General features: G+C 51.2%; 1 protein-coding gene across 3 annotated transcripts in view; it reads right to left on the bottom strand.

Annotated features, from left to right (window-relative positions):
- Positions 1 to 14,575, bottom strand: part of ELK3 (ETS transcription factor ELK3) — a 62,824-nt gene that overhangs the window by 30,046 nt on the left and 18,203 nt on the right. For all 3 annotated transcript variants that reach the window (XM_036297081.1, XM_036297080.1, XM_036297082.1), the window contains exon 2: positions 7,343 to 7,551. In XM_036297081.1, coding sequence (XP_036152974.1) covers positions 7,343 to 7,549 — 207 coding nt within the window. In that variant the 5' untranslated portion in view covers positions 7,550 to 7,551. The remainder of the gene's footprint in view (positions 1 to 7,342; positions 7,552 to 14,575) is intronic.

Below are 14,575 nucleotides of genomic sequence, written 5' to 3'. Positions count from 1 at the left end.
CTGCTTCCTGGCACGGGCGGTCGCTATCGGGTATGTGATAGTCATGCGAACATCCTCCTGTCGCGACTGCACACCCAATTTTAAATGAATTATCCAATTCGGCTAAGAAGGGGATGCGTTCCACTTCCAGGAATCTGCTGCCAGTGGCTCTGTCTTGATTGCTCTCCCCCTAAACCCCTTCCAATTAAAACCAAGACTGTTTGGTACAGTGTGAGAAGGAGCGGGGATGTTGCTGTGGAGACGGGAGGATTTCTCATCATATCAACATTTCGATCTCCCGATGGGAGGGGAGCTGGCAACACTTGCCGCCTCCCGCTGGGATGAGTGTTCGCTGCCAACAAGAAGGACAAAAGCTCTGCTGGACGTTGGACCGAAAAAGGATGAGGGATGGTGTAAGCTTCCAGGTCTCCTTCTGCAGCAACCCGAGAGTCCTGGCTTCAGCTTCTATGAGCACAAGACAGTAGCTGGGCATATGCAAGAGGCAGGCAGGCTCCCCCGTTTTCCTTCTCTGCCGCCCCCGCCCCCCTCCCCCACCAGGCAGTGCTAGAGAGGGGCTTGCTGGCCCTTATACTGGGTGGCGCCAACTCAGCCGGCAGACAGAGATCCATTTGTGGGAATTGGCCAGAAAGATCAGGGACACGATCGATGCCGAGAAGAGTAAGAGGAGGTAAAGATCTTTGTTTCTAAAATGCAGATCTGGTCATGGCATTCCCTTGCTTATAGCCCTTCATTAGCTCTCCGTTGCCCTCACCATAAAGTTCCAACTCTTTGGCATGAGGCACCTCATGCTCCATTTCCCACCCACTCTTCCACACCCCTCTCTCCCTCGTTCCCTAAATAAATCCTCCGTGGCTGAAAAGTCACACACCTGCCTGCCTTAGCACATGCTGTTCGCTGGCCTGGTAGATCCCTTCCCAGCTTTTGTCAGCCTGGTACAGTCACCCTCATTCCTCCAGATCTGGTTCCTGAGCTCCCGGTGGCCTTCTCGCCGCCTCCCCGTCTCTCCTGGAAGATGCTGGAATCACGACCCAGCTAGCGTCTGCTACCTCGCGCTCTATTATGGCTGGTTGGCATGTCTGCCTCCCGACCAGGAGCTGAGCCACTCAAGGGGAGTGGGTATGTTTTAGAAGGAATGGCTGAACGATGGAGGAGAAGGCAGAGGTGAAGGAAAGGGGCCACACCAGCTGGAGACGGGTGTGTAACTAAAACCACCCAGAGCTCATCTGGAAGCCAATGAATGCCTTGCACCCAGCAGTTCCTCGTGCCCCTCCGACCTGGGCCGCGAGGCGTGTGGGCAGCCAACGGGGCCAGTTCCAGGTGTGCTGTGGGCACCGACCCCTCTCCTCTCCACCTGAGCACCCCTGGGATGAGAGACTGCAACACCCAGTCCGTCTGATGTGGTTAAGGGGCGAAAAGGGTTGTTAACATGTTCATAAATAAACCCTCTGAAAGAGATCAATATCGGGTTATAGATGTACCTTCTGGAAGAGTCAGTTTAAACTTCAGGAAAGAAATAAACCCTACCCCCAAATTCAACCGGTCAGAACCACAACGAACAAACCCACCTCCGAAGGCACGAGGCTGAGACGGCTGCCTGGGAAGGAGGAACGGGAATGCTCAGGCACAAACTACACGTCCCGTTGGGTCTCTACCAGCTCGGGTGTCTGCCCCTCGTGGACTCAGACACAGGCGTCCTCCCATTAACCTGCATGTTTCCAAGCTAAACAGGGGCCTTCCGTCCACGCCCGGGCATAAAGCAAGGGGCATCCAGGGCTGGGCAGCACTCCTTTGCTGCAATTTATTTGGGTTTGCCCAGCAGCCTCTTCAAAAACGAAGTGGGGGAAGCAGTCCTTGGCGATGCTCAGCTGCAAACCCCAGGCCCTCCAGCCTTCCCTGTGCCCGGGAAATGAGCAAGCCACAGACACACAGGCTGGGTGGGGAACCTCAGAGGCCAGCGCCAGGTCTCCGCCATGGCTAACCGGGGGCTGCAGCCACCAGGCCCAGCTCTGCTTCCCATCTAAGTCCTTTACCGCTGAGATCCCAGAGAGTCTGAATCCCTCCCAGGCAGGTCTCGGTGTCTTCACCTGTTTCCTCCCTGGGGACCCAGCACGGTGCCTGGCACACGGTAGGCACACTGGGACGTGCCTGTCACAGAATCTAGTTCCGTCCCTGCTGCTGAGTCTAGCTGCTGCCTCTGTCACGGGGAGAAGTTTCCCCAAGGACTTGCTGGACCAAGCCATCATCTCCAAGGCCCTCTCTCCCTGGCAGTCCTGAAAAGCTGAACGAAAACCTGGCAGTGTGTGAGCTAGAGGTATGTGTTACGGGTAGAAGGATGTCCCCCCAAAGAGAAACGGGGAAGTCCTAACTCCCATGCCTGTGACTGTGACTTTTTTTTGGAAGGAGGGTCTTTGCTGATGCAACCAATTTAAGATGAGGTCATGAGGACAGGCCCTAGTCCAGTGATGGCGAACCTTTTGAGCTCGGCATGTCAGCATTTTGAAAAACCCTAACTTAACTCTGGTGCCGTGTCACATATAGAAATTTTGATATTTGCAACCATAGTAAAATAAAGATTTATATGTTTTATATTTATTTTATATATTTAAATGCCATTTAACAAAGAAAAATCAACCAAAAAAATGAGTTTGCGTGTCACCTCTGACACGCGTGTCATAGGTTCGCCATCACTGCCCTAGTCCAACAGACCTGGTGTCCTTATAGGAGGGAAATTTGAAGAGAGAGACACACAGGAAGAATGCCATGTGAGGACAGAGGCGGAGACTAGAGCGATGCAGCTACTGGCCAAGCTAGACCACCAGGAGCCAGGGAGAGGCAAGGAGGGGTTCTACCTAGAATCTCAGAGCATGGCCCTGCCGAGACTGGATTTCAGGCTCCTGGCCTCCAGGACTGAGACAAGAAATATCTGTTGCTGCAAGCCACACATTTTGTGGTCACTTGTTACAGCAGCCCTCGGAAATTAATACTGTACAATGCGTGTGTTTAACTGTGACACTTACTTAACGTCAACAATTATCTGAGTGATTTGTGTTTGGGTAGTGTCCACCGCATTATGTGGTCCGCTGGCTCATTCATTTAACATGAACGGAGCAACTAATGCATGCGAGAGCCTGCGCAGGGTCCCAGAGCCGCAAAAGTGGGTGAGCCAGGAGACCACGTGAGGACAGCTTTGCGAGGGAGCCAGCTATATACACAGCCACGTGAAGGCCACGCAGCACGTTAATAAGCACGGATAGCAGACATGAGGAGCATTTATTGTGTGCCACCAAGTGCCTGGGCAGTGCTGAGCGCCTCTTGTCACATTTAATCCTACACAAACCGACGAGGGAAGGTGCTGTTACGATGCCCGCTTTCCGATGGGTGAACTTCGGCTCAGAGACCTGGGGACAGCGGGACTCCAGCCTGGACCACACCGGCCACTCAGAAGAGATGGAGACTCGCTCCAACTGGGGTGTGCAGAATAATGTGCGCTTTGGTTCAGAGGGGCGAGTAAGAGTCACTTAAATAGGAAAACATCTTCGTAGTTGAATTTTCAGAACAGCCAACATAGACAAAAATAGGCCACTGGGCCCGGCCAGTGTGACTCAACAGTTAAGCATCGACCCAGGAACCAAGAGGTCGCCAGTTCAATTCCAGGTCAGGGCACATGCCTGGGTTGAGGGCTCGATCCCCAGTGGGGGACCTGCAGGAGCAGCCGATCAATGATGTTCCTCTCTCATTGATGTTTCTCCCTCTCTCTCCCTTCCTCGCTCTCTAAAAATCAATAAAAAATATATTTAAAAAAAATAGGCTATTGGGTAAAGAACCTGTGGCCATCCCTCTTCAGTCATTAACAAGCACAACCCAGCGCTCCCGATGGCTCACAGGGACGCGAGCTGTCCCCTCTGTGTGGCCCGGGCCGGGAGGCAGGACAAAGGTCCCCATTTCCTCCCTTGCACCTGCCTGAGCTTTTCCGATGAGCGATAAGGAACAGAGCATCTCTGTCATTACTCTGGTTCATCTTTGTGGCACCTGATGTGTCTGGGGCACTGTTCTCAGCTTATGTGTGAACTCGGCTAATCCCCAGCACAGGCCCACAGTGCAGACTATTACACCCATTTTACCAAAAAGGACGCTGAGACCCAGCAAGATGAGGCGAAGCACCGAGTCAGAGCTGGATTCAAACCCGGACACGCCAGCCCAGAGTTCCTGCTGTCACAGCCTTGCTGGAGGAGGGTGGGGCGGTTTTGGGAGAACGATGATTCAAGTGCCTCAGCCCAGCCTGACGCTATCAGCCCATCCGTTACCCTCCTCCGATGCCTTCAGCCAAGTCCTGCCCGTATTTTCCACTCCTTTTCTCTACCCATCTCTAGTATTCCGGAATGAGCTAAAAATATAACGTATACCATATAAAAATAATGGCACGCTCATGCTCGTCTACTTGGCGGGGAAACTTCCCTATTAGGACAAACCCAGGGATGTGCAATTTCAGCCAAGAGTGAAGAGACGGTGGCTCGCAAATGACAGAAAAAAAAACAGGAAGGAAGAACACAGCCATCAAGGTAGGAAGTTACCTAATTTACAACCAGTGCAGAGCAGGTTTGGAATAAGTGTCAGGGGAGGGGGAGGGGGAGGAGGGAGGAGGGCGAAGGAAGAGGAGAGGGAGGAGGAGGGGGAGGGGGACGTGGGGGAGGGGGAGGAGGACAGTAAATGGCAAACAAGGTCATGCCAGAGTGTTGGGAAACTGAAACACATGTGTGGTGCAGAGTGGGGCACACCAGGTGGCCAGGGCCCTCACATTCACAAAGACCCTCCTCAAGCCCATCTCTTAGGGGAGAGCCTGGATTATTTAAGATCGCCATTTTTGTGGGTCAAAAATGGCCAGATGTTGGCAATTTCATATGGTTCCATTTACACACAGAGTAACTTTGGCAAAACTGAAAGGTATTCACCTAAAACGTAAAATGCAGGGTACTTTTTGTAACCTTCTTTTGCCATTTCTTCTCCTCCTTCTCCTTTCCCTCCTCCTCTTCCTCCTCCTCTTCTCTCCTCCCCCCCCCCACTCAGCCTGTCCTCTCTCCTCCTTCATCCTCCTCCCCCTCCTCCCTCTTCATCTCACTTTAAGCTACGTCAGGAGTCTAACCATCACTCTTATTCACCACTTGAGAACATTTCAGGAGGAAGATGAAAACAGCCGTGTGTACATATGTGTAGACACATTCTTGTACTGTGTACCCGCACACATGCACGCAGGTCCACGGTTGGACGCAGGGCACCTTCTCCTGGGCCAAGCCTGCGACACACAGGACAAGAGCTGCCCCTGCGCTCACTGTCAGCACCAGCTGCTGCTCAGAGGTCACGAGGCCAGACCTCCAGCTCAGCCCCAGCAGGACAGGAAAGGGGCAATTTCAGGGAGCAGGCCTCTCTGGCCACTGGGATCCCCAGCCTGGGTGCAGCCTGACACCCCATGTGCAATGGATTTTTCAGTGCTGAAGTGCTTGATTATCAACAAAGAACGTCTAAGGTTGCAATACACTTTGCGCTGCCTGACGGGGCACCTGGAACTCAGGTGATTCAGAGTAAAAAAGGCCCAGAAGGCGGGGCGTGGGCCTTTGGCCTGGAACGTGGGCATCCCAGCTCCCCGGCTTCCTGGCTGCAGGACCATGGGCACATTTCTCACCAAAGCCCCGCATCCTCACCGAGAAAGGAGACGATGCCAGAGGGGCTGTCTTGGAGGTGTAGTTTTAGGTTAGGGAGCCCTCAGCCCAGTGCTGGTGGACTGTGGCCTCTGAAATGGCTTTCCTTAGAGATTAAAAACATCTGCTCAGGGGAGACCAGGTGTGGTCTCAGCAGCAATAGCTTTGCCCGTCTCTTCGTGTCATTTCCAGCCCACGATCTCCCTTCCTGCGTCCAGAAGTGAAACAGAGGCCCAGACGCGGAGGCAGGACTCCTTTCCTTTGACACCTTATCTTAAAACAATGATTTCTTTTTAAAGCCTCAGGCTTTCGGGCACCCTGCCAGCCGGCGAGACGACTGTTTTCCTTCAGAGGGTCCCAATTCCCATCCTGCAACCTAGGACCTGGGTAAAAACGCCAAACAATAGACCGTCTGCCAGGCTTGCAGGCAGCGAGCGCCATTTGCAAGACGTGCTTTCACATCTTAGTAGGACCCTGCACTGAGCCGGGACTAATTAGCTGCCACACTAAAAGAAAGCACCTCGAACATTTCAATGCCATAATCATGTGCCATTATGATTGCATGAAGGAACCTTTATAATTAACGATGCCTCCACTTCCCGAAACGTGTAATCCTTCTGTCCTGAATTCCAGAGAGGCTGGCAGGAGGAATCATTAAATATAGATCGGGAACTAATACTTAAGTCACTTTTTAATCCACCTTTCGATATGAGCAGTAAAACCAGAACAGAAGCTCTCCCTCATTACGACTAAGTCTTCCTGTCGATGAGGCTACATGGTCAGCAACAACAGAGCCACACAGAAATGGTCAACAATCCCAGGCCTGAAGCGATTGCCCCTAAAGAGCAATGTTGTTGTTGTTGTTTTGCCCTAGAAGGCACATTGACTGCTTTTCCCAGAAATGATTAAAATGCACAACTGTCCTGGCTCTGGCAACGATGCTGTGACTTAAAAAGGAACATGGTTTTTCTTTGGATTAGGGAAGTGTCGAACTCCATGTACCGAGCAGTTTTAAGCAAGCATGTCAAACTCGCGGGCAGAGGGCCTCCGGACTCCTGTAAATAAATGAGGTTGGCGGCCCACTGGCCGCGAGTTTGACATGCTTGGTTTTAAGTAACACGGACCACATGACACTTGCTGCGTCTTCACAGGGACCCTGAGCCAGGACTGGTAGGACCCTGGTTTATCAATGACGACCCAGAGGCACTGAACAAAGCGCCCGAGCTACCATCCCCCCAGGAAAGGCCCAGGTGCGGGAACTACAAACCAGATGAGATCAACAGACTTTCTAGATTTTAGCATTCATCCTGTCACCCCAGCAGCCGTGAGGGAAGCCCCACAACCTACCCACATCTAATTTCTGTTGCCCACAGAGGCCTGCAGCTATGACAGGTGAAAATGCAGAAGGCATAGAATTGGACCTGCAGTCATACCCAAAGGGCTTCCGGAAAAAAAAAAATCTCCATAGCCATTTTTCTCAAAAAAAACACCCAAAACACCCAAAACTGCATACATCGCCTCTATTTGATTTTCTAACTTGCTTCACAGTACACGGTTATGTGCTTTCAACCATGGACTATGGAGCCTCCCCCCCACCCCCCACCCCGCTCCAGCTCCCCGCCACAGCCTCCAGTCCGGCAAGGGCCTACCTTGTCATAATAGTAGCGCAGGGCTCTGCTCAGCTTGTCGTAGTTCATGTTCGTCTTGTTTTTGCGGAGTCCCCACAGCTTGGCCACTTCTTCTGCTTTGAGGAGCTTGAACTCACCATCGTTGGAGGTCCAGCAGATCAGATGCTCATGTTTCTGGTCCAGCAGCAACTGCAACAGGAACTGCCACAGCGTGATTGCACTCTCCATACCTGGGGAGGGAGGGAGGGGCGGGTCAGAGCCGAGCACACGGCAAGTCTGGGGGGCCGGGGGGGCCGGTGAACCCTCAGTGCCCCCTCTCCCCTCCCCGGGAACCCAATACCCTCACGTTCATGTCCAGCCCACCAGGCCACTCTGAATCGGGTGCCTCGGGCTGCATTTTGGAAACAGCTACGATTCAGAAATACAGGGCAGCCCTGTGGTCCTCGTATTCACAACACATCCCCACAGGTGACAGGGTTGCGTTGGAAATAAAGTGAAAAATGATGCACGAACTGCCCACCTGCAGCGTTAGACCCCATTCAAACGATTCTCCACTTAACACCCCCTACCTCAACTAGTGTCTGTGTCCACCCATCCTATCAACTCCTTTGCTGGTCGGTCTCTAGTCTGCTCATTGCTATGGATGCCGGACCCCTTGATACGTGCATCTGCGTGGGGGCCTGGGATCATGAGGTTGGGGGTATCAGTCGGGGTGACTATAGGCTGAGCTTCGCGAGGAAAGGTCTTTGTGGGCTCACTCTGTCCTCCCAGCACTCTGACAACCCAGCACAGTGCCCGGATGCAGCATGTGCCAGCCGGCAGGTGTCTGCCACTGGAAGAGGCTTCCGCACTTTGCCAGGCATTCGTCAGCTTGCAGGTCAAACCCCACTGTCACTTGTGCGGAGGCGGGTACAGCATTTTTTTTCTCCGCCATGAGAGGAAAACCTAGAAAATGTTATCTTTTCCCTTCGACTCGGGTGTGGACTTCGTAAGTGCTGTTCCTTCCGCCTAAAATGCTGTTCCCTGGCTTGGGAGGCTGGTGAATGCCCACTCACTCACCGGGACCCCGTTCAAACAGGGCCTTCTCGAGGACAGTTCCCCCCACTCCCTCGGTGCTTCCCCACCTTCAGGCGTTTGAGGACTTTCGTGGCAACGGGTACTGATTCTAAACCCGACAATAACAGCAACAATAACCATGACAATATCCACTTCTCTTATCGACACTCATCAAACTAGAAAAAAAGAGGTGGTTGGGCTGCACTCAAACGCTTCACCTCAGATGAGCTGCAGTGACTGGACACAGGACGTGCGCTGGGTTCCCATGTGGGCGGGAGGGGGTGACCGTCGGTGCTGGGCCGAGGAGGCCAGGGACTAACAGAGGGTGGGAAATGAGCTTCGGGCAGGAAGAGAGGCGTTATGGGCAAGCTGAGAGCTGGGGACAAAGCCAGCAAGAACTGAGACAGCCACAAGGGGACAGTGACGTCCTAGGAGGTGTGACTGGACCCCGGGAACAGTGAGGGTTCCCGCCCTGGGAGGCCTGGGAGCCAGAATCATTGCTTCACACTGTGGCCATCTCCACAACTCCCCTCATGCAACCCTCTTAAAGGGGCAGCTTTCAGGCTGGCAACTTGTTTTTCTCCCTTTCCACGTGGCCAGGGACGTGAAAACACCTAGCCATCCAACAAGTAGTCATTTCCTCATTGCCCTTCACATGTTTAGCCAAAGGAACACATTTTATTGTTTCTCTAAGCAACCTGGGTTTCTCAGTTGAAGGAAAGCAGATGAGGAGTGTTCTCAAATACCCACACGGCATTCTATGTATGGCCCTCTAAAGGGGAAATCAACCCTCCGCACAATGGCCACTCCGTCTGCGAGACTGCGAATCACTGTCTTGTTGGATCAAAACCCCCGTTGCCTCTCACGAGTCTTGTAAGCACAGCTGCTGTGATACGCAGCAGCTCATGGGCTCCAGCTCCTGACAAGAACCACCCTCCAGTTATCAGAGGGCCAGAGGCCCAGCGCACGAAATCTCACGAGACCCATCAATGCACCTCCTGGTGACCGGTCGGTTGGTCATTACGGCGTTACGGCCACTGGCCTTTTATAATGTAGATGAGCCACAGGCGTTCCTCTCATCATTGGCACTAAGAATTGCTAGCAGTTGTCTCAAATTCTTTGGTGTGTTTTTAGCTAAGTACTTCAGAATGTCACTTTTAAAATATCTTTGAAACTATGCTCAGAGGAACTTGCTCCAAAGGGCAGAGGGCTGCCAGGAGGTTTGGAAGTTAGGAGGTTAGGGTGCAGGGGACCAGGGGAAAGTGGTCGGCCCCCTGCCCTTCCCCTCCTGCAATGGACATGAACCACTGTGTTCCAGATGGGACGGGAGGACCATGGAAACGCTTCTATGCATTTTACACTCGGTGCTCCTCCCACGCAGGCCTCCTCAGAGCTCCTTGAGCTTCCTGGAATCCCTTCTCATGGCGTTGCCACGGTGTGCATGGGAGCTATGGAGAAGGCTGGGTAAATGCCTTCCCTCCTTTCCCTGTTCACATAATCGTGCAACAGTGCCCTACACAAGATGGGGTACTTTTCCCCATCCCACTGAAATCTGGGCTTGGCCAAGTGCTTTGATGTGGCCAATGGAATGGTGGTAGAAGCTACAACGTGATGATTCTGAGCCGAGTTTGCAGGGGCCTCACATGTGTGTGCTTTTCCTCCTGTGCTCCTATCACCACTGTGAAGCTGCTGCTCCAAAACGTGGCGCATGGGCCCAACCTGAGCTCAACCTAAAGCCTAGAGCCAAGCCTCAGGTCCCACAGTCTGAAGCAGCATCCCTGAAGCCAACCCAGGAGAAAAAGAAATGCTGTTGTAAGCCACAAGTCTAGGGGCAGTTTGTTACATGGCACCTTTGCAGCAAAAGCTGACTATTACAATGCCCGATGTCTTTGCTTTAAAAATTCTTTCTTTACTGGGGTGCAATGTCTTTACACTATAGTGCCTACATTTACAATCACCAGCACTTTACAAAAAGTATTCTACGAGATGCAGAGGGATTGGCTGACCATGTCTTTACTCAAAGGGCTCTGTTGGGCTCAGTATAACCACGTGCACAACGGCCGTGGCCTAAGACAAGCAAGTGGTGGAGATGGGGACCTCCAGATCAGGGCCCCCCCCTCCCCAGATTTCTGGAATGCAGGAACTGGGCCGAGGGGAGGCATGGAGCTGTGAACCAAGAACCACAGAGCTGCCCGCAAACTCTCACACGCCAGGAGAGCTTGGTTGGTGGCTGGGCGGGCTGTGGAACGTTCCTTTCCCTTCCCCTGGGTTCTCCCAGGCCGACGTGTCACAGCCCGGCCACCACTGAGGGCTGGAGGCTTCCTCAGAAGAGTTAAATGTGAGTAACACGGTTCCACCGGAGGTGACTAAGGCATCAAGCCATTCCTGCCTAAGGAGGCTCATTCTCGCTTCCCCTGCTCTCTCCAGCCACCCCTCTGCCCTGGTTGGTCCACCAGTTTCGAGGACTGCACAGCACACAAATCTTCACTGTTGAAAATCCCCGTCACACATGACTCAGAGATGAGTCTCAGAAATATTTCCCAGTGAGCTAATAATCACATCTAGAAACATCTGTCACTCCCTTCAACACTTGGCAGAAGTAATCCTGGGATAGAGTGGGCCCCAAAGACAGCTGTGGACCCTCCCACACCCTCTGGCCAGAGCCCTAGGGGGGATTAAAAAGTGAGAGTGTATGGGGGGGGGGGAGCAGGGGCGGGGCGGGGGGTGACAGCAGGGCAGGGGCCACCAGCTGACGTCACCGCTGTGCTCTCCATGCAAGAGCACTCGCTGTGTTTCTTTGATTTTAATTCAAACCTTAACTCATTTTAATCGTGATTAAGCGTCATTTGCACAGTTGTTTTTGCATATAATCACGCTTCACACTCTATCACGCCCCTGCCAGCTACAGATTTTGTTCCCTCTGGGACACTGCAAAAGGAAGAATCTAACATCGTGACTGGGGAGCAGGCTCTTCCAACAACCGCCAGCACAGAACATATTAGCAAATTCATCCGAATGAAGCTCTCTCTCACCAGGGAAAAAAAAAAATCTAAGTGTTTGTTTTTTTGTGTGTTTTTTTTTCCAGATTAATTCCTCAATGAAGCCCCGTGTCTTAACATGCAGGTGTTATGAGGAATATGAGTAACTCCGACAGTATACTCTGGCTCCTATTAAATAAAAAGTTGGGATTTAGGCTGTGTGCATTATTATGCAAACAGAGGCCAGCTTTAAGTTAAAATGTTTCATCAGCCTAGCCTCATTGAGCTCATTTGGAAAACTCTCCACTGAAAATACGTAGAACACATGAGCCCTGGCCGGTGTGGCTCAGTTGTTTGGGCATCATCCCATATACCAAAAAGTTGCCGGTTCGATTTCCAGTCAGAGCATATGCCCAGGTTGTGGCTCTATCCCCAGTAGGGGGTGTGCAGGAGGCAGCCTGGGTCATTGATGTTTCACTCTCCCTCTCCCTTCCTCTCTCTCTCAAAACCAATAAAAATTTCTTTTAAAAAAAAAAAAGTGAAAATACATCGAGCACATGAACGAAATGCTATATAAATGCTTTAAAAACATTCCTCCAAAACAAATTTCTGCTCATTAGAAAATGCTTCTCCTTCCCCTCCCCCCTGTCCAGACCTTATTTTGAATGTGTGAGATTCTATCGGGTCTTGTAATGCCACTCAAAGCCGACCTCTGCACTTAGATATCTGAGAGGATCACGCCTCTCTAAGGCGTCACCGCACTGACAGGAAGAGGGGCCCCTTAGCACTTGACAGTACCTTCACCTCGGTCGGTGGCATAGCCTGCAATGAATGGTCACCATTTCTGACACCCCAGAGCTAACCAAACAGGACAGTCACAGCAGCTGGCAGGCCCGCCTCCAGGCCTCTCCAGAGAACAAGGCTACCTCCTATTTGCCCCAACTGCTCTCCCTTTGTAATATATACCTTAGATCTTGCCGCAGTGGGTCTAGTTAGATCATCTAAAACAGGCTGTCCAATTTGAATAACACACATATCTCCTTTTAAAGGCACAGGGGAAAAATTAACAGGTTTCCCCATGTTGACAAATGATTTTCATTAAAATTGTTATTATGTTCTCCCTTCGATATAGGCTCCTCAAGGTTTAGAATTCTCACAGGACGGTAAAATGAATTGCACAGATAACACACATCCCCCCCTCCACTCAGATTAACCATTGATTTTACATAGGATAGATGATGTTTTGTGGAAACGCATCCAACACGCCCTAAAGGTTATGGCAAGGACTGAGCCAACGTAGGTACTTGTAAGTAAAATGTGTTTACACTACTATGCTCTCCAAAACTCAATTCTCCCCACTTCCTTCCTTTTTTTTTTTTTTTTTTTTTGAGTGTCCATTTTATGCCCAGACGCCGGGTATTTGGGACATATCAGTGAACAAAAGAGACGAAGGTCACTGTCCCCACGGAGCGTGCCTTCAGGGGGAGAAGACAGGCCGTACATCAATGCAAACGTGACTGCTTAACAACACAGAAGGTTACTTTGAATGCATGAAATTCCACAGGGTATTGCAATTGCAAAATCAAACTCTGCACCTATACACTGCGAAGATCAGTCCACTTTAAGGTGTCACGGCTCTGACGGGAAAAGGAGCCCCTTAGAACCTGATACTGACTTCATGGGAAAATGCAGCCAGAGCCGGTGAAGGGGCTGGGAGCCTGGGATGTGCGAGACGTCTTGGAAGGCCTCCTGGAGAAACTGAGAGTTGAGAAATTCCTTTGTTAAAAAATAATGTTCAGCCCGGCCAGTGTGTCTCAGTGGTTGATCATCGACCAGGAGGTCGCGGTTCCATTTCCAGTCAGGGGCACATGCCCAGGTTTGGGGCTCGATCCCAAACAGGGGGCGTGCAGGAGGCAGCCAGTCAGTGCCTCTCTCTCATCATTGATGCTTCTATCTTTCTCCCCTCTCCCTTTCTCTCTCTGAAGTCAATAAACAAATAATAATAATAATGATTTTCACACTAGGTAACATCCTGGCCCTCTGACAGATACAAAAATGAAGACGGGTTAAAGATTTAATTTTACCCATTAATCAAGGAGGGAACCAGGCAGACGTTATAACAAGGCAGGGGTGGGAACAGCAGTGACAAATGCCAAGGAAACAGCAGCAGCGTGGGGCCTGGAGTGCCACTGCCTGCAGTTTCCACACCGACAGCCTCCCCCTTGAGCCTGAAGAACAGAAGTGTCTCAGGGTGACTGTGCTCCCTCGAGGGGCCGGCGGGAGAGTTAGCTCTACCCCAGGACCACCAGCATCGCCCTGTCACCTGAACCTGCACCCTGAGGCTGATTCAGGGACCACCACTTTGCACAAGTCTAAGAGCCCTAGTGGTTTTACATTTCTAACTTCAGGAGGTTTTTTGGTTTTTTTTGCACAAAGAGGGTTCCCCCAAATTGCTTTCAGCGTCAAGCCCGCAACACCTGGACCTGCCGCTGTGGGCTGTGGGAGCCCCTTCTCAGGCTGCCTCCTCCCTCCGGCTCTCCCTCCTAGAAGCTGCTTTCCTGGTCTTGGAAGCAGGCATTCTTTCGGTCTGCCACAAGGTGGCGCCAGACGTCTTAATGTGAGATGGGGCTGCCCGGAATCTTTATGCAAAGCATGCGGTTTTTTTGCTTCCATTCTTAGAAGTCAAATACCCACTAATTTGTTCTTCTTTCTATTGATGGCAACCTAACATTTCTCTTTGCGTGCTCCTGAGTTCATTTTTAAAGTTACACTGAGGTGGGAGTTGAGGAAGTAGAATTATTATCTTTCATTTTCTACGGCGTATGCATTGTAGGAACTAAAGAAATTAGCCGACTTAAAAAACATTAAAAATGAGAGAGGCCAAGGAAAGGAGAACTGTGTAAGCAGTAAATAAAGCAGGCGCTCAGTAAGTACCGATCTTTTTTGCTTGTTAAAACTTGCACATTAGAGAAACAAGGATGGATTTGAACACTTCATAGCAAGAATTCTCTTAAATTCAACTCCCCTGTCCAAGTCCTCTGTCTAGAGCAGCATCTACTGAGTGTTTCTGTACCATTACATTATCAGTGTCCAAGAGAAAGGGAAGAAACCATTTCCTTATATAAAACAAACCCTGCTCTTAAAATGAAGGAATTGGGAAACAACAATATGTATGACCTGAGGTCTGCGGTAACTCAGCAAAGACTAATTTTAAGGAATT

Source organism: Myotis myotis, unplaced genomic scaffold (genome assembly GCF_014108235.1).
Source record: "Myotis myotis isolate mMyoMyo1 unplaced genomic scaffold, mMyoMyo1.p scaffold_m19_p_3, whole genome shotgun sequence".
Classification (NCBI taxonomy): domain Eukaryota; kingdom Metazoa; phylum Chordata; class Mammalia; order Chiroptera; family Vespertilionidae; genus Myotis; species Myotis myotis.
This window is presented reverse-complemented; position numbering and strand designations above follow the sequence as displayed.